General features: G+C 39.1%; 1 protein-coding gene across 5 annotated transcripts in view; it reads left to right on the plus strand.

Annotated features, from left to right (window-relative positions):
• The window catches only part of LOC126162235 (rho guanine nucleotide exchange factor 12), a 1,164,938-nt gene that overhangs the window by 921,232 nt on the left and 223,611 nt on the right, over positions 1 to 20,095 (plus strand). For all 5 annotated transcript variants that reach the window (XM_049918604.1, XM_049918605.1, XM_049918607.1 and 2 more), the window contains 2 exons: positions 6,128 to 6,356; positions 15,156 to 15,402. In XM_049918604.1, coding sequence (XP_049774561.1) covers positions 6,128 to 6,356; positions 15,156 to 15,402 — 476 coding nt within the window. The remainder of the gene's footprint in view (positions 1 to 6,127; positions 6,357 to 15,155; positions 15,403 to 20,095) is intronic.

Here is a 20,095-nt window from a genome sequence, read left to right on the forward strand (position 1 = left end):
TGACTATCATCACATTTATAAGACTAATTTTTTGATGAATTTAAGTCACTTCAGCACTGTAGTTATTCAACATAGTTGAGATACGCATTTCTCTTATGGTTTTCATACAACAACATTGTTTCTTCTTTTCAGTGCAATCTGGTTGTGGATTATCTACTTTTAATACATACTGAACCTACTTCCATAGGCTTGTAGTTATGTCAAAACTATGTCATAAAAAAAGGCTAAGTGTGAGTAGGACTCATGCGCTGAGGGTTCTGTACAAACTTAATTATGGGTGTTTATACAGCTTGTCCATCCTGGGAACTGAGAATCTCAACCAATTTTGCATTTTGTTGATATTAGGACTGGCAAGATTTTTGGTCCCGAGAATTCCAAGCTCATATCAAAATATCTACAGTAGTTCCTCAGACTAGCCCGAACATACAAAAAGAAACGAACAGGGAACTTCAGTTTATATATGTCAAGAGAGAAGATTTAACGAATGCAGTATATGTTCACGTGACAAAAAAATATTTTCGTGTGATCCATTTACAATTTAACAAGTTTAAGATTTTTACTTCACTTGTACTGTGAAACCTTGCTTCTTGCTGATTTTCTGATTCTGGTCAGTGGGAAGTACCCTAATCGTTTGGGTGAGTGAGTTTTTCAGTATCAAAATATGACACAAATGACCTTATCTTTTGATTGACTCAGAACAGTGGTTTCCAACCTTCCTTAGACCATTATCCCTGAGTGCAATTACACAGTAGCTAGTACCCCTCCCCCACATATCACCAACTTTAGAGAGAGAGAGAGAGAGAGAGAGAGAGAGAGAGAGAGAGAGAGTGTTAGAATAAGTGGAGGAGGAGGAATTTGCAAGGTGCATCACAAGTGCAACACACAACTTGTTCTCAAATAAGAAAGCTAGTTCTCCACAGTGAGGTTGGACACTTGATACAAAAAGTACTTGCCTTTCATTACTTCTCTCCATTATGCCACTTGCTGGCACACTGTAACCCCATTTAAAATCGACAAAGTTCAAATTTGTGCACTATACTTAAATCAAGGCCCCGGGAGTAGATAACATTTCATTAGAATTACTGACAGCCTTGGGAGAGCCAATCCTCTCAAAACTCCACCATGTGGTGAGCGAGATGTATGTAACAGGCGAAATACCCTCAGACTTCAAGAAGAATATAATAACTACAATCCCAAAGAAAGCAGGTGTTGACAGATGTGAAAATTACCGAACGATCAGTTTAATAAGTCACAGCTGCAAAATTCTAACGCGAATTCTTTACAGACGAATGGAAAAACAGGTAGAAGTCGATCTTGGGGAAGATCCGTTTGGATTCCGTAGAAATGTTGGAACAAGTGAGGCAGTACTGAACCTACGACTTACCTTAGAATGTAGATTAAGGAAAGGGAAAACTACGTTCCTAGCATTTGTAGACTTAGAGAAAGCTTTTGACAATGTTGACTGGAATACTCTCTCTCAAATTCTGAAGGTGGCAGGGGTAAAATACAGGGTGCGAAAGGCTATTTACAATTTGTACAGTATCCAGATGGCAGTTATAAGAGTCGAGGGGCACCAAACGGAAGCAGCGGTTGGGAAGGGAGTGAGACAGGGTTGTAGCCTATCCCCAATGTTATTCAATCTGTATTTTGAGCAAGCAGTGAAGGAAACAAAAGAAAAATTCGGAGAAGGAATTAAAATCCATGGAGAAGAGATAAAAACTTTGATGTTCACTGATGACATTGTAATTCTGTAAGGACCTGGAAGAGCAGTTGAACGGAATGGACATTATCTTGAAAGGATGATATAAGATGAACATCAAGAAAAGCAAAATGAGGATAATGGAATGTAGTCGAATTAAATCGGGTGATGCTCCGGGAATTAGATTAGGAAATGACATTTAAAGTAGTAAAGGAGTTTTGCTATTTGGGGGAGCAAAATAACTGATGATGATCGAAGTAGAGAGGATATAAATTGTAGGATGGCAATGGCAAGGAAAGCATTTCTGAAGAGGAAAAATTTGTTAACATAGAGTATAGATTTAAGTGTCAGGAAGTCGTTTCTGAAAGTATTTGTATGGAGTGTAGCCATGTATGGAAGTGAAACATGGACGGTAAATAGTTTGGACAAGAAGAGAATAGAAGCTTTTGAAATGTGGTGCTACAGAAGAATGCTGAAGATTAGATGGGTAGATCACATAACTAATGAGGAGGTATTGAACAGAATTAGGGAGAAGAGGAGTTTGTGGCACGACTTGACCAGAAGAAGGGATCGGTTGGTAGGACATGTTCTGAGGCATCAAGGGATCACCAATTTAGTATTGGAGGGCAGTGTGGAGGGTAAAAATCGTAGAGGGAGACCAAGAGATGAATACAATAAGCAGATTCAGAAGGATGTACGTTGCAGAAGGTACTGGGAGTTGAAGAAGCTTGCAGAGGAGAGAGCAGCATGGAGAGCTGCATCAAACCAGTCTCAGGACTGAAGACAACGACAACAACAACAACAACAACAACAACTTAAATCACTTGATTGTTGCACTCTTTACTCTTGAAATGGCCAAATTCAGAAGACTTCGGGCTGTTAATGTTTTGTGTGTCCATAGCCACTAATAATAATGCTGCTGCTGCTGCTACTACTACTACTACTACTACTACTACTAATACTAATAATAGTGTGTACAGTAATATAGTAGCCCATGTGTAGTTACTGCTGTGTTGTGGTGTCAATTAATTCATTCATCTATTTCGACATAAGTAATGAAGCAATTTCTGGGCTACTATAGGTACCTTCTACATTTTCAAGAAATTTTCTTCAGATATTCAGCACCTGTGACATGTTTGTGTCATTTTTATCATCAGCAATGTACAGGACAAGGCACGAAATGTGTGTAGTGCCTGGACTATGTGAGGAACCTGCAACCTATACTGCATTAATCCTACTAATTGAGAATTATTGATGACTTATATAATCAATATTAGAGCCTTACAAAACAGTTATAAGAATAATGATCTCTTGAAAATAATCTAGTTTCGCAACTCATTCAGTTTTTACCCGTCAGAAAACTTAATTTTACCCCTTGGCGGGTAATTGCCCCCAAGTTGGGGAAACACTGACTTAGAAACATAAAATTTTTTACACTGCAAAGAGACCATGGACTTCATATGTGGCATAAATTTGAGCTTGATGCATCTAACCACTCCTGAGAACAAGGGTTTTTAACAGTCTCACAGACAGATGGCCCACAAAGTGATCCTGTAAGGGTTACGATTTTACAGCCTTAGGTACAGAAACCTAAAAATTGAGCATATGAATCCTTCTCTAAAGTGGTTTTCCATCAGATATAAAACAACTTCAAATGAGTGGTTATCTTCGTCTTCCCCTATAAAACGGAACTGATTAATTGATTCTGATTATTGCCTGGAACATAACTGTAAATTATAAGACAGAAAAAAATTGACACATTGTCTAATTTTGTTTAGCTGAGCTTGTTGCCAATTCTCAAAAATGAAGATCTCAATTAGTAGATATCCATATCGGAGAGGTGTGTCAAATTTCTGCTGTTTTGACATACGGCCATATTATTGATGTGCGCACACTACATCAGATGTGGAAGAACAAAAGCAATTGTGCTCATCTGACCCCCCCCCCCCCCCCCCCCCCACACACACACACACACACACGAGAGAGAGAGAGAGAGAGAGAGAGAGAGAGGCGGGAGGGGGGGGGGGGGGAGATAGGGAATTTGGACATCGCTTCAGTCCCGCGCAACCGTGACTCCCGTTTCCCCTCATTTTGGTCCCACTTTCTTGTTGAGCATAATGACTTTTGGATATGTGGATATTTAAACCTTACTACGTAATTGTTCATAGTTGGCTCTATTTGTCGTCTGCTGTCGTCATTGTCATCATTGTTTGAATGTTTACTTGAATTTCCATATGAAGGTGAAGTATGATCCATCGTAAAAATATTCATTTGTGAATTTATTTTCTGTAATTTGCTCATTTGAGCTAGGTGTGCTACACCTCACATTCTTGTTACTACTAGCTATGCAGGACAAGTAACCATAGATGACATAAATATCACAGAAGGCAGAGGATATGTTATAAGTGCACTGTAACTTTGGTTTTTATGTGGGGACTGCATGGGGGGAATGTAAAGGTTCAACCAGTTGCTCCACTTGCAGAGTCCCACGTATAGAGTGGCAAGTTACAGTATGCCTACGGCACTAAATCATGTAAAAGTTAAATTTAGTTATTTGGTTGTCAGTGGTTCATAACTGTGATCTCCTCTATGACACAGAACAAGTCAATTTTCCACTTGTTTAATTACGAATGTGCTGTTGTTTATGAACTGATTAATTCTGTACAACAACTTAACAAGAGAGTAAATGTGTTGGGAGACGGTTGTTGTTATGCTGAACTACATTAAGAGCTGCGTACAAGAGATTTTACAGCTGACAACACACACAGATCTCATTAGTTTCTTCTGTGCAACAAACACTTCGGGATAATTTTCATAGGAAATAGAACAAGCATTTTATGGCACACGAGACACCATTGGGCACTAAGTAAACATTTGCTGATAGTGATTTTGGTACAACAGAAACAGTCACACTGTCCCAAAACATTACTTGTAGCAGTTATGATCACATAGATATCAAACAAGGCCAATCACACAAGGGACCACTGTTTACACCACCGAACCTGTAGGTCAAGCGCCCACCGAAATCGCAGCACCATGACAGTATACATAACAAATGAAGCAGCACATTCTTGTATTTTGGGGGGGGGGGGGGGTTAAATATGTATCCTGAGAAGGTGCAGCAGAGGGAAAGCATCAGCACACTGGCAAACTCTGTCGTTAGGGTCCTATCTTTCAGCTTTTATGTTACCAGTCCCATCTGCATACTAGTTGTGCTGTGCTGAGACCAACACTCTAAGCTCATGGCTTGGCAAAGCAAGGCAGCAGAACGGTTCATCAGCCTGTGCTGTAAGTTTGTGGCTTGACTAACAGATGGTGATACTAGGCTCCCTGTGCTTGGTGATTGCAGATGACAGTCACCACAGACATTTTATTCCTCAGTGCCTCATTACTCCAGAATATGGTGCTGGTAGAAAGTAGGAAAATTCAGTGAACATTTTGACATACTCATCTAAAAGTTCTGACATTGTCTGTAATTAAAAAGTTGCATATGATTTGTAACTCGGGCCTTCAGTTCAATTTCTCTTCAACATCAGTACTTAAGAATTTAGAATATTCATTTTTATTTGTTGGTCATCAGTAGCGTATTCTCTATAACAGTGTGCTCAGGCTTCGTAGAGATCAGAATTGAATGCATTGTTTTAGTTATGTTCATGTGCAATCTGTTTGCAGAGAACAATTTTATAAAACAACGAATACATAATTGTATTGTTAAGTATGTTTCGTAATATTGTGTGAGAGATTGTTAAGGAGAAGTACCTTTCTCAGCTTTCAAGCAGAGCTTTGTACTACATGTGACATCTGTGAGATAATTTGGTACTCTTATTCTTGGCCAAATAAATTAAAATAATTTGAAACAGTAACAGTAACAAACTTACACAACTGAATATTATTGCTGCCAGAACCAGTCAAAAAACAAGCTGACGTGTAAATATACTCTTACACATAAGTAATTTAAAGATAATATTCACTTATTTGTGGCCATCTGTCCTTTCATTTTTGAAGCAGAAAAGGAAATAGAAATAATGCTCTTAGTTTGGTATCGCAGAAGTTTCGCCACTCTAAGCGAATATTTAATGTGGTGAAGATTCAGAGTATGATACAGCATGCTTTATCTTCAGATCACGATCTGGCGGGTATTTCCTGGTTGTGATTGTAAGGACACTGTATTTGGATTTCAGAGTATCATGGTTGAAATCCTTAAAAAACCATGCATATTTTGGTTGCTTATGGTTTTCTTAACTTATTATAACAAAGTTCTGAGATGCCTTCTTTGTGATTTTTTTTTTTCTTTCCCATTCCTGTGCAACCAGGAAGTGATGGTAATGAATAGAAAAACAAATCCTTAATTCTTTTTTCACTATACACCTCACCACCACCGCCACCATTTTATTTTCATATCTAAAAATTGATTTTAATTTTTTTCAGGCTCACAAAGTATCCTCTGCTTTTTGAGAGTCTGGCAAAGTACACATCAGAAAGTTCTGATGAAGTTTCAGGAGTCCAGCGTGCAGTTGAAAGAAGTAAAGAAATTCTGAACCATGTAAACCACGCTGTGCGTGAGGCTGAGGATAACCAGAGGTTATTAGATATACAGAAAAGGTTAGACAAATCAGGGTTTGAGAAAGTCGATCACCCAATGGCTGGAGAGTTCAAGGTAAGCCACTATGCCACCTCAGACTAGTATATTTAATACTGTTACCAGTCATGGTTGTTTCACAATAACTTTTTAATGTGTTATATGTATATATGTCTATTGCTTAAAGATTGACATTCATTCATCCATCCATCCATCAATTGCATGGCTAAATTGTGTTTGAGTTAATGTATTAAGTCTTTGTATTCTTGCATCTGATTCTAAATTGGGTCCTGCCCACTGCAAGCTTATGTAAAATGCTTTGTTCAAAACGGTTCCTCCTAAATTATATGACTCAAATTGTCTTTAATTGTGGCAATTAGTGCAGATGGTTAATGATCAATCTCTCACATTACTTGTAGAATACACAAGTTTCAGTTAATCAGATATAACAAGCATTGATATATCAAATACATTCTGTAATTGCTACCTTCCTATTAAAACTTGAAAGCTGACGTTAAGAGAACAAAGGATGAAGCTGATGGAAAATTGTTGTTTCTACATATAAAGTGGATAATTTGAGGACATTCGCAAAGTAAGGTCCCCCATATTTGTAAATATAAAAACAACTGTTCGTTTTAAATAATATTTGCGTCATCTTAGAGATTGAAAAAAATCATTGCTTTTATTCACAAACGTCATTTCGGTTAATGCATTTTGGGTAGATGCTGCAGTAGCCATACAATGCCCGTGTCATACTCACAGCTAACTGCCATGTCCTTCAGGAAGCATTGAAACTTAGCTTTCACCTAGCAGAACCGCTGTCCTGACAAATGTTCGTTCAACTTCAGGACTGGTGGTATACTTGACACAAAGTGCAGAGTGCGTGTTGGGTGGGTGGTGATGTTCCAACCGAAGTTTTTGTGTGAGATTGACAGTGTGATAGGCGATGTGTGAACAGGCATTTTCGTGGAGAAACTTTAAGCCCTTGCTCAGTATTGTTCTTCTCTTCTTCTAAACTGCCCTTCAGAGTTTGTCCAGTGTTTCACAGCACCATTCGGCATTTATTGTTGTTCCAGGAGGCAGGAAATCAACAAATAGTGTACCCCCTTCCAGTCACAAAACACAGTTGCCATGACTTTACCAGCACACTGTGTTAATTGAATTTTCATGGTTGTAACAGAGAAAGAGAGCCAGCCACTCCTCCCCCTGTCAGGTGTGGAGTGGAATGCCCTGGCTTTGTTACTCGTGATGATGAAGTTAAAGAAGTCATCCTTCCTGTCTGCACAACAGCTAATAAAGGCACAGGAGGAATTAACTTGTTGGTGTTTGTAGCCTTCTGTTAGGACACACACTTTCCACCTTGCACAGTTTTCCTGATATTACAAGTTTTCTGTTAAAATCCTGTGGATGGTGGTTCAGGAAACCACAGAAGCCAAAATGTAAGACAGCCATCCAGAGTGATCCTCTGATAATTATGCATAGTTTCTCTGACATTCGCGACTGTTTCATCAGAAATTTACACCCTACTACACGTTTGTGTTGTGAATTCCACTGCGACCAGCTGTAGACATTGTACACCACGCATGAATGTTTTTTGTATCCATGCACAACTGTCCATACAGTTCAGTCATTTGGTTTTAACACCTTTTGCATTCTAAATTCGAATACCATGTTTACTCGAATCTAAGCCGCACTTTTTTTCCTGTTTTTGTAATCCAAAAAACCGCCTGCGGCTTAGAATCGAGTGCAAAGTAAGCGGAAGTTCTGAAAAATGTTGGTAGGTGCCGCCACAACTAACTTCTGCCATCGAATATATGTAGCGCTACACAGGCATGCTTTGCAGGCACAGAGATAAAAAGATAAATACTGGCACCAAAACCCCTGCGTCAGTAAACAAATTAAAAAAAAAAAAGGGTGGAAGACGAGTTTTTTTCTCTGCCCCGAGTTTCGACCACTGCATTTTCATACTTTATCCAACGAAGTAAATACAAATTCCGTATTGTTCATCTCCGAATGTAGCAGCTCTTCAATGTACTACGAAAATCCGACTGGCAAGACTGTTTGGAATGTGTGTCAATACGGCCAACTCTACGTTCTGAATTTTTTCCTACCTGTGACAAGAGATGGTTGCTAATAGGAACTTTAATGAATTGTGAATCACATGCAGTATTCTCTTCACCATAAGAATAATACGAGTGTAAACATTTTGCCATGTATTCCTACGTGCTTCCTGCTATCTCATTTAAATCCTGTCTTCCTAATAAACTACGAAACTAGAGTGAGACAACAGCAAACGCAGAAGAATATATATATATATATATATATATATATATATATATATATATATATACCTAAAAACAAAGATGATGTGACTTACCAAATGAAAGTGCTGGCAGGTCGACAGACACACAAACAAACACAAACATACACACAAAATCCAAGCTTTCGCAACAAACTGTTGCCTCATCAGGAAAGAGGGAAGGAGAGGGAAAGACGAAAGGATGTGGGTTTTAAGGGAGAGGGTAAGGAGTCATTCCAGTCCCGGGAGCGGAAAGACTTACCTTAGGGGGAAAAAAGGACGGGTATAACTCGCGCACACACACACATATCCATCCACACATATACAGACACAAGCAGACATATTTAAAGACAAAGAGTTTGGGCAGAGATGTCAGTCGAGGCAGAAGTGCAGAGGCAAAGATGTTGATGAATGACAGGTGAGGTATGAGTGGCGGAAATTTGAAATTAGCGGAGATTGAGGCCTGGTGGATAACGGGAAGAGAGGATATATTGAAGAGCAAGTTCCCATCTCCGGAGTTCGGATAGGTTGGTGTTAGTAGGAAGTATCCAGATAACCCGGACGGTGTAACACTGCGCCAAGATGTGCTGGTCGTGCTCCAAGGCATGTTTAGCCACAGGGTGATCCTCATTACCAACAAACACTGTCTGCCTGTGTCCATTCATGCGAATGGACAGTTTGTTGCTGGTCATTCCCACATAGAATGCATCACAGTGTAGGCAGGTCAGTTGGTAGATCACGTGGGTGCTTTCACACGTGGCTCTGCCTTTGATTGTGTACACCTTCCGGGTTACAGGACTGGAGTAGGTGGTGGTGGGAGGGTGCATGGGACAGGTTTTACACCGGGGGCGGTTACAAGGGTAGGAGCCAGAGGGTAGGGAAGGTGGTTTGGGGATTTCATAGGGATGAACTAAGGTAAGTCTTTCCGCTCCCGGGACTGGAATGACTCCTTACCCTCTCCCTTAAAACCCACATCCTTTCGTCTTTCCCTCTCCTTCCCTCTTTCCTGATGAGGCAACAGTTTGTTGCGAAAGCTTGGATTTTGTGTGTATGTTTGTGTTCGTTTGTGTGTCTGTCGACCTGCCAGCACTTTCATTTGGTAAGTCACATCATCTTTGTTTTTAGGTATATTTTTCCTTCGTGGAATGTTTCCTTCTATTATAACCATATATATATATATATATATATATATATATATATATATATCATGTCATGTTAATATTCGTATTATTCCTATGCTGAATAGTGGTACAGTCAGAAATGAAGCATGGCAACTGACTAGATTTTTAAACCTAAGATGACTCAAATTTCTGTGCAGAATGTAATGTACTAAAGAGGCGTCTGCAAAAATTTTCGCTTAACTTTTGTTCAGAACATCTATCATATGCAGTCTATTATGTGGTTCTTGTTGATCATTATCAAAGAAAGCGGCATTGTAAGTAACAACAAATAGCAGTCTCTTGCCATTGTTTCACTAATGAGATGATTCCTCTCTCTTTTTTTTTAAATTGTAAGTGGCGGTAGCCTGCACAGAAGCAAGCCATGCCGCGAGTGGTGACAGGCCGTAAACACGCATTATCAAAATGCGACAAACAATGCAGGGCACAGTACAATAATGCATTTTGAGTTTAGAGTGACGGAAACACCTATAACAAAGAGAATGGCACTTATCAGATCAAAGAAAAATAAGCAATCAATTCAAACCAGATGAAGCACGTGAAAAAGGCTCTCTAGTATAAATACGGACGGAGCGCCTGACGCTTAGCAGTGACTACGTGGTAAAGCTTAACTGCTAAGTTTACCACATGCACCAAATTACTATAGCTGTATCGTCATTCATTCGACCTAAATTGTCTCATATTACAATGGACCAACTTTGTTTCGGTTTGGAGGTGTGGTCTGAAACGCTTCTGCAGTCTAAAACGTTTCTCCCCCTTGAATTTCGAGTCTCAAATTTCAGGTGTGGCTTAGATTCGGGAATTTTTTTTTTTTTTTCCTTGATTTCGAGTCTCATTTTTCAGGTGCGGCTTAGATTCGAGTGCGGCTTAGATCCGGGTAAATACAGTAACTGTGTGAACACCAGACTTGGCATCAGTATTCAGTGGGAGCTGCATTTTGAATAGCTGCCAACCCTAGAGTGAGCATCCGAACAAAGTGCACGTTTGCTTATTTGGGAGTGGACACAGTGATCTTTTCAACATTGTGGCCAACAACTGCATTAACAGTTTCTCTGTGCCTCCAGAAAAAGGAGACACTTTTTGGGATTGCTCTTGTATTTTGAAAATTGACATAGCAGAAATTGAGACAATAAGGGATGAGCAGAAAGTTCCACAAGGTGTTCATACTATAATCTTTTTCAAATAAGACGATTGTAAACACAAATGAGCAGAATTCTATTTTAAAAAAGGCAGTGAATTTGACATATCTTACCTTGGTAAAAGTTTAGCATAGTGTGTGCCGGTATGAAAGCTGTGAGGTTTGGTCTGTCAGCACATTTAATGTAATTGCAAGTGACGACAGCATTCAGTGCAACTAGCTGATGCATGTTCCAGCAATTTGTCTATTAGTGGAAGAACAGCAGTCATTACAAACCTTATGGTATCCAGTTCCTCTGTCATGGAATTAAAACACAACTTTTGTGAAAATGTTTTCTTGTGATGTCCAGATCTGAACAGGTAAAAACAGTTTTGCTGTTGAGGGAAAATTTTTATTGAAGACACAATTGTTCTCTTGGAAATTAAGTAGTGTGAAGCCATTGTGAATTATGCATTTCGGAACACTAAGATAAATCTCAAGCGATGATTGTCCAACAAGGATGAATGTCGATAGATACTCCATATAAAGTGCTGTTTTGTGATTTGCAGAGGTGACTAATAGGTAAAAAATAGTTTGGCGGCTGTTGAACAAGAAATGCTGCTACTAAAGAAAATAGACAAAAGTTGTAGAGGCTTTACACTGCTAACAGACATTTACAAATGTGTAATAGTGGGAAAGCATTGGCAGAAACATTCACTAGGAACAATTTTGTAAACACAAAGATGGTTCTGTGAGATAAGTATTATATACTAATCACAAATGAACTGACTGTAGTGACAAGGCCTAGCCTAAAGAATACTGCTGTTTTTAATTGCTTTCCAAAATGGATGTGTAAATTTCTGAACCAGTTAATTTCAAGTAACTTTGGCATTTTCATGTTTTAATGGCCATAATTGGATCAGGTAGTCTACATTAACATAGCAGTGAAAATTATACTCTATAACATGCTGGTTGAAACTCACATTTTTCACATAGACAAGGGCTTCAGGAGGCAGCCTTACTAAAAATCAATCAGTAATTTAACAATAAAAACAATAAGCATTAAGAGAAACATGCTATCAGGTGTCAAAGGGGGATCAGATTGCAGTTTGGATCACTTTCCACTCAAAACTAAATTAACACTCTCAAGAAAGAAATTGCCAAAATATTATTCCCAAGTTTCAGTATAATAAAGACCCTAACAACCTCAACTAATACATTGAGATAAAACTTACAAAGCAGAGATAAAAGATAAACTGAAAAATCACGATAAAGCCCAGGTAATTTTTTAAAAATAAAAGTGTTATCTAACAAACCATTCAAACTATAGAGAACTAGCGATGCTGAACGCAAGTCAAAAAATGTTGTGAAACATACATCTAAGAAGGATAAGACCATACCCTGAAGATTCCCTAGATCAGGTCTGTTCACCGATCTGCTCATGCAAGCTGGCTCACACACACACACACACCTCAACAGTGAGAAACCAGCCAGCCCATACTGAGTAATGAAAGGGGAGGATTGGGCAAGTGGAGAATGAATTGCAACAAAGCACATTGACAAACTGTTCTCAGAGAGGCTATTCTATGGCCACTAATAGTTTTGTGAAGGTATATCACTTAACAGTGGTTAATTAATGCCTTTCATGGCAAATTAATTTCCTAAAACTGTGCTGCACTGGTGAGAAATGACAATGAAATCATATTCACAGTTCTTTTAATTTGTGAGGCAAAGAACACTGCCAACTAAGTACGAAACATGATATTTGCTACGACTGATGTTGCCTTATGGTGAATGTCATTTTCGGACAATATTTAAATTGACATCAACTTGTATTTTGTGATTATTTTATTCACACATAAAACACAAAAACACTGTATGTAAATGTGTTCTACTTGCTTTGCTTTTCATTAAAGTATCAATATCTGGTATAATTTTATGGGCACCGCTAATTCGAAGATAAGCTTTTAAATTGAAGTCAGTCAGTCAGTCAGTGAGCTTCTGTGGGTAGGTTTTGTGCTCTTTACTGTGGAAAAAAAGTTGCTCACACAAATATGTAGATATACATGTTGACATAATTATAGCTGCAAGATTGTGAAGTTGCAGATATTTATGTTGGAGAAAATTTTTATATGGGTCTAGAATACTTGGTTTATTGTGAAACTCATCACTCAACTTTGTCACACTGCAGGTTCTAACTGGAGGTAGATGTCCTGCAATAATACTGTTGTGTGTGACCTTCACTTTGAAATTCCTAGCTCGGCCATAATGCTGCTTTTCGTCAGTTTTAAAAGAGCTACTCTCCACTTTATGTACTGTGCCATTAAGTATATTCTCTTGTGTTTAAAAATACTTAACATATTGTCATTCCTCTGGAGAGAGCACAAATTTTGCACTTCCCCCTGCAATATATAATGACTGCTGCAGCATCATTTTACCATGAGCGCTCACAACCCAGACGGCGAGAGAGTGAGAGTGCTCATGCATGCTTAGCCACCGTCTGAACAGGCCTGCTCTAGAACATGCCCAGTGTGTGTTTACACCAAACATTTCCAGTATTAACAGTGTCTGAGAAGATGTTCAGAGAAGAAATAAGATTTTGATGTAGTTGTTTATATATTTCTCACATATTCTAAAAAAAAATTGTTGGCAGTTTTAGTAGATAATATCCACGGAATGGGTGAAAGACCTCAGCATTCCTAACAAGCTGATAAATTTAATAAATTTTTTCTCTTAATAATCAAAATTTAAGAGTATATATCATCTCCACATGCAATCCATAAAATACTAACGCCATGCAAATTAGTAAGGTAACTTTTACAAAACTCAATGAAATTAATTCCTGTGCACCTTGCTAATCTCAGACATCACCATGAAAGCAGAAATCATACTATACGTTAAAAGGCTAACAATATTGCTATGGTTGTATTGCAATTGCCAAAGGGAAATCTAAATTGTCAAATACAAATAATTATGTGTACCAGGTTTAAGTTACGGGTGTGAGATATGGACTTAGACAAACAGAGAGTAAAATAAGATCATATTTGAACACAAAATAAAAAATCTAGGAAGATCTCATATTAATTTGTTAATTTTTTAAAAAAATCATAAAGAACAACAATTGGTAGGTGGGAAACTACATACAAAACAGGAAAAGATGGACTGAATAAAGAGAATACACAGGAAAAAATTGGGAGCTGCATGCATACTCAGACAACTGAATCAAAGAACTTCATGTGACACAGTAACACAACAATAATAGTAATAGTAATTAATTATCATATGGTTGTAAAGATTGGTTGATTCCATAAATCCTGACAAGGAAAAAGTTGTCTTCAAAATAAAACTATGTTCAGGTATTCAGGCGTACTTGGAGGATGCCATGCCTGCGACACCTGCAGCAAACAAGGTCTGACAAAGTGCTAGATTCCCAAGGAACCAAACTATCTGTCATACTAAGAGTTCAGTGCAAAGACACATTTTTGATCTTAGAAACACCCCTTGTGTTCAGATAGATTTAATCAAAGTTGATCAACCCACAATTTATTACAGTTGTGGTCCAGTTCTTCAGTGCAAAAAGTCACATTTGAGGTTCTACAAATATGCAGTAAGACAGATGCTGCAAATTTCCAGCATAAAATAATTTGTTCCTAAATACGTGATTCCACATAAAGTGACAAAAGAACAATATGTTTAATTAGTTATTTTCTTAATTATTTTGTTATTATTTATTTTTATTTGACCTGATTTCTTTTTCGTTGGAGACATTTGATGCCACTTGGATGACTTGCGCATCCGTGATGATGAAAGATGATTACAACACACACAACCAGTTGCAGGTGAAGAAAATTTTTGCTCCTGCTGGGAACTGAACATGGGGCTCTCTGATAATGTGTCAGCAACTGTAAGCACAAGACATAAACTGCTGACACAGCTTAAAGAGAGCAGTGTGAATGGCGTATTGAAGCCTAAGGAAAGAAACCAACTATACATACCAAGTTTCAATTTGAATTTAAAGTGAACATCAGAGATCAGGAATGTAGTGTCGTAACATGTTCATAAGACACACCTTAAAGCTGACACTGCACCTGCGTAATTAGGAGTTTACAGTGTCTGCATTTAGAACTTACACACCAGTATAGCAGACAATGTAACTGCCTCATGAATTGCTATGTTTATTAAGTCAAAGTGCAAAAATATTCGGGATAGTGGGAATTTTTTGTAGATTATGTTTTTTCTGATAAAACTGTGGTTGTTACTTTCAACAAATTTTTGTTTTACAGAACTTGGACCTGACAAAACATAAACTTATTTATGAAGGCCCTCTTAACTGGAGGATCAGTAATCGCCAGAAGCTGATAGACCTCCATGTGCTGCTGTTGGATGATGTTATAATTCTCCTGCAGAAGCAGGATGAAAAGTACTGCCTCAAATTCTACAACACAATAACTAGTGGCAGCAGTGAACGAATGCCCACTCTCAGCCCAGTCATCAAGGTCTCAACAGTGCTCGTCAGGCACAATGCTGTCGGTGAGTAATGGATGATAGTTATTTCAGCACATCGAACACTATTCACTGCACAGCATTTTTTCCTTAAACAATTGTAAGGGGGAACAGTATGTTTTTTTAACCACACACAATTTTATGCTGTGACTTTTTCAATTTCGTAAATAAAGATAATTACCTCTTCATCTAATTCTGATGGATGTATAAGAACATTCTTTAAGTGATAATTTGCTAGTTGTTATAGTTAATTCATTTGCTTGTGCCTTTGTCTCACAGTTTTCGCAGGGACAGCATGGTTACAGTTCGATTTGGCATGGTTAATTTGAATTGGTGGCCGGATGCTCTTCCTGGCGCCATCCCATACCCCCCAAGACAAGAATCAGTGTACCCCAGCTGTATGCGTCTAGTGTAAATCATGAAATAGTGTGACTGTGTTTCAAATGTCTAAGAGTCGTGTAACTGAGGTGGGACATGGTGACCAGCCCAGTATTCACCTAGTGGGATGTGGAAAACCCTAAAAAGGACATGCAGTCTGGCTGGGTCACAAGCCCTCGTCATTAATCTGCCTGGCAGATTCGATCTGGGGCTGGCAGGCCTACCAGAGTCCAGGAAGCAGCGCATTAGCGCTCTCGGCTAACCTGGCGGGTTGGTTTTTGTTGTTAATTAGGAGGCCTAAAAAGTTTTTAGGGAATTCTGTTTGCAATATTCTGTCACTCCCAGGTAGATAAGTTTTTTCCGTTTAACATACACAATTAAATTGTGAAACAAATAGTATGTTGTCATCAGGTAATTAACTCATATTCTATTAATTAACTTGCAGTTTGGCATCTTTGTGCAGTTTCTAAGCTCTTTAAGAAACAGTTTAGAGCAGATGTTAAACACAAATGCTTCTGTATGTCTGTAATCACGACTGACCCAGTTGGACTGAAAAGACATATTACCAGATTATTATCTGAACTTGGGGTACGGCTTTACTTTGCCATCTGACTTTGACATTTCTTGTTGGGGAACATTGTTTCCTGTATGCTGGTAGTTCAACATTGCTTCATGTTCCTGCTTTATTTCGTTCAGTCTACCTTCCAATTTGTCAACTTGCCTCTCAGTAGCTTCTTACTACTTGCATCCTCCCCCACATGTATTTCCAGTAGGGGAGGCATACAGACCCCAATCCCATCTCCCCCCCTACCCTCCAGCAAATTGACAAGATCTAGTGTGCTAACCAGTGTAGATGTTGTTTGTAGGCAGTTTCCCACATGCCACTAAGTGAACGCTGTGCTGGTGACCCGTCTAGAATCAGATAACACTACACAGACATTCAGAACAAATTTACTCTATTCACACATTGACTAGGTACAGTGATTCCATCCTGGGGGCGGAGGGTGGGGGGTCGGGGGGTTAATAAGAGACTGGTGACCTTGGACATTTAGTCTCCTTAAATCCTTAATCAACAGCAGGAGTCCATATTTATTCCTCCACCTCACTTCTTGAAAACTGACGTCAAAATTCTAAGGGTATGCAGTAGATTGGAAAACTGACGTCAAAATTCTAAGGGTATGCAGTAGATTGGACAGGGCTACTCTGTGAGGTTATAAACTGGAGACTAAATGGAAGAAATCGGGGAAGAAAAGTTGTGTATCTATTAAGGAGATGGGATCTTCATGAATTGATGGAATCGGAGGTTTTGAGTTTGAGGGAGCATTTGGCTGAAATGTAGAGGGGAGGGGGGAATATAAATGATGATCAGTGGCTAGGCTGAGAAATCAAATAGGACAGGCAGCAGAGGATAACATTCTTAAAAAGCAGGACATTGCAGAAGATACTGAATTTGACAAAAATATAAAACATTAAAAATATATCAAAAGAAGCCAACGAAAGATAATACAGGCATCTGAAGAAATGCTAAACGGCCAACAGGAATGGCTAGGGGACAAAAGCAGGGCTGAAGAAGAATGTACAACTAGTGAAAAAGACCTATAGCACCTATAGGGATATGAGACATCTTTGGAGAAGAAAGAAGCAACTGTGTGAATATCAAGAGCACCGATGGCCAGTCAATAAAGGTAGGAAAGCTGAAAGATGGATGGAATATGTAGAGGCTATATTAGGGATACAAATTGGACAGTACCATAGAAAGGGAAGTAGACGAAGGGATAGAAGATACAGTGAAAATAACGTCACAGAGCACCAAAGGCTGTGAGTGGAAAGAAGGCCCCATGAGTAGACAAAATTAAGTCACAAGTATTTTGACTGTTGGGAGAACCGTGCTTGACAGAATTGTAAACCTGATGTGCAAGACATGAGACATCCAAAATATCCTCATGCTTCAGGAAGAATGTAATTATTCCAGTTCCAGTGAAAGCAGGTGTTACAGGTGTGGATATTACCAGAATCTCAGTTCAGTAAGTCGTGATTGCAAAATAAGAGCAGGATTATTTAGAGGGGAATGGAAAATATGGTAGAATCTGACCTTAGGAAGATACGTTTGGGTTGCAAAGAAATGGAGAACCGCAAGACCCAATGCTGATGCAGTGACTTCTCTTAAAAAATAGGTTAAGGAAAGACAAGCTTGTGTTCGTAGGATTTGTAGATGTGGAGAAAGCTTTCAGCTGGACTACACTTGCCAAAATTTTGAAGATAGCAAGAGTAAAATACAGAGTGTGAAACTTTATCTACAACTGCTACAGAAATCAGATGACAATTACACAGAGTCAGGGATGTGAAAGGGAAGCAGTAGTTGACAAGGGTGTGAGACAGGATTGTAACATGCCACTGATGTTATTCAATCTATACACTGAGCAAGGAGTGAAGGAAATCAATGAGAATTTAGGGAAAAAAATTAAGTTGGGGGGAAAACAAATAAAAACTTCATAATTTTCCAATGGTGTACTTGCCGAAGATGGCAGATTACTTGGGAGAGCAGTTGAACAGAATGGATAGTGTCCCAAAAAGGTATTACATGAGGAACATCACCAAAAGTGTACAGGTGTAGTGGAACGTAGCTGAATTAAATCAGGGGAAACCAAGGGAATTGAATTTGGAAATTACACACTAAAAGACGTCATTACATTTGCTATTTGAGCAGCAAAGTAATGGATTATGGCTGAAGTAGAGGGGTTACAAAATACATACTGACAGTAGAAAGAAAAGCATTTCAGAAAAAAACAGGCATTTGTTTGTTAGAGAGTCTCTTCTGGAGGTATTTGCTTGGAGTGCAGCCTTTTACATAAGTTAAACATGGACTGTACGCAGTTGAAGCAAGAGTAGAAAATGTGGCTTTCAGGCTTTTGCAATGGATGTGTTACAAATACACTTCTTGGGTTTGCTGCCAGATCATATTCTGTAAATACCGCAATATTTCATTGGTGCAATTGCTTGACACCTTCAAGTGATGGTAGTTGCTGCTGTGACAACTGCAAGACATGACTGATGATGTTCACACATCATTGTCAGAATTTTTTAGGCCATACGCATGCACAGCAAGATGTTTGCAGTTGCAGGAAAGCAGCACTACTAATGCTCCCTGCTGGGAACAGCAGAAAGGCCATCCATGTTTGCAGCGTGGGCAATGACTGTGTTGCCAGATGTTGGTGTGGTTAAAAGCTGAATTAATTATCAGCAGTGCGCTGCATCGAAACATGAATTGGAAGTTCTTGTTTTCTCTGTTTTGATTTAATGACAGCCTGTGCTGGATTCCAGATGGTGCTTAGTTGGAAACCTGCATCCTTGCTGATAAGACAGTCCACCGTACAGTTATGTGTGCATCCTTAACAACACAGTCCCAGAAAGATGACACTGGGAATAAAATTTCATTCTTTCCATAAAACATGTGAGGCTCTGTGTCCAGGCAGTGCCCCATGTGTGTGTGACAATGTTGTTTAACGCAACGTTCTTGCACGGTTCACGTCCGCCCCATATAAGATATTCCACATTGGTGTGGGTTCTTACAAATGCCATATCTCCTAAAGCCTAGATTGTCTTCGACCAAGAACGATAAATTTCTTAATGTTACTGGTGGCACTTCATGTCTTGTCTTTCGACAATTATTTCCAGTCTGGAGAACATGCTGCCAAATAGGGCAAGAATGCCGTTTCAGTGGGTGCCTCCTCATCTTCATTCGTGTGCCTGCTTTGAATTTGCTTTGAACAGAATGAATGGCATATCTGCCTGTTGGAATAGCCATTGTTGGAATACTGCTCTGAGATATTGTAGCTCAGCAGATAGACTGTCAACATCTATGAACACACGTGCTCTATGCACCAAAGAGCTTAGTACACTACTGCTTTGTGCAGGGTGATAACAACTTGTGGCCACAAAAGGGATTCGGATTTCCAGTTATGCGCCACCTGGAATCGAGCACTGGCTGCCATTAAATCAAAACAGGGAAAACAAGAACATTTGATTCGTGACTTCTTGCAATGAAATGCTGAGATTTAATTCAGCTCTTAACCACAGGAGCATCCCGCAGCACAGTCATTGGCCCACAACACACACGCAGAAGGCCTTACTGTGACTTCCAGCTTGGGGGCACTAGGAGCTCTGCTTTCCTCCAACTGTGAGCATCTTGTTGTGCGCACTTATATTGCCTGCTCCCAACCTAATAAATTTTGATGCCGCCACGTGATTATCAGTGGTAGCATCTCGGCATAGTGACAGTAGCAACTACCACCACCTGAAGATGTATAGCAGTTCCATTCAATGAAATACTGTGGGATTAACA

The sequence above is a fragment of the Schistocerca cancellata genome, chromosome 2 (assembly GCF_023864275.1).
Source record: "Schistocerca cancellata isolate TAMUIC-IGC-003103 chromosome 2, iqSchCanc2.1, whole genome shotgun sequence".
NCBI lineage: Eukaryota > Metazoa > Arthropoda > Insecta > Orthoptera > Acrididae > Schistocerca > Schistocerca cancellata.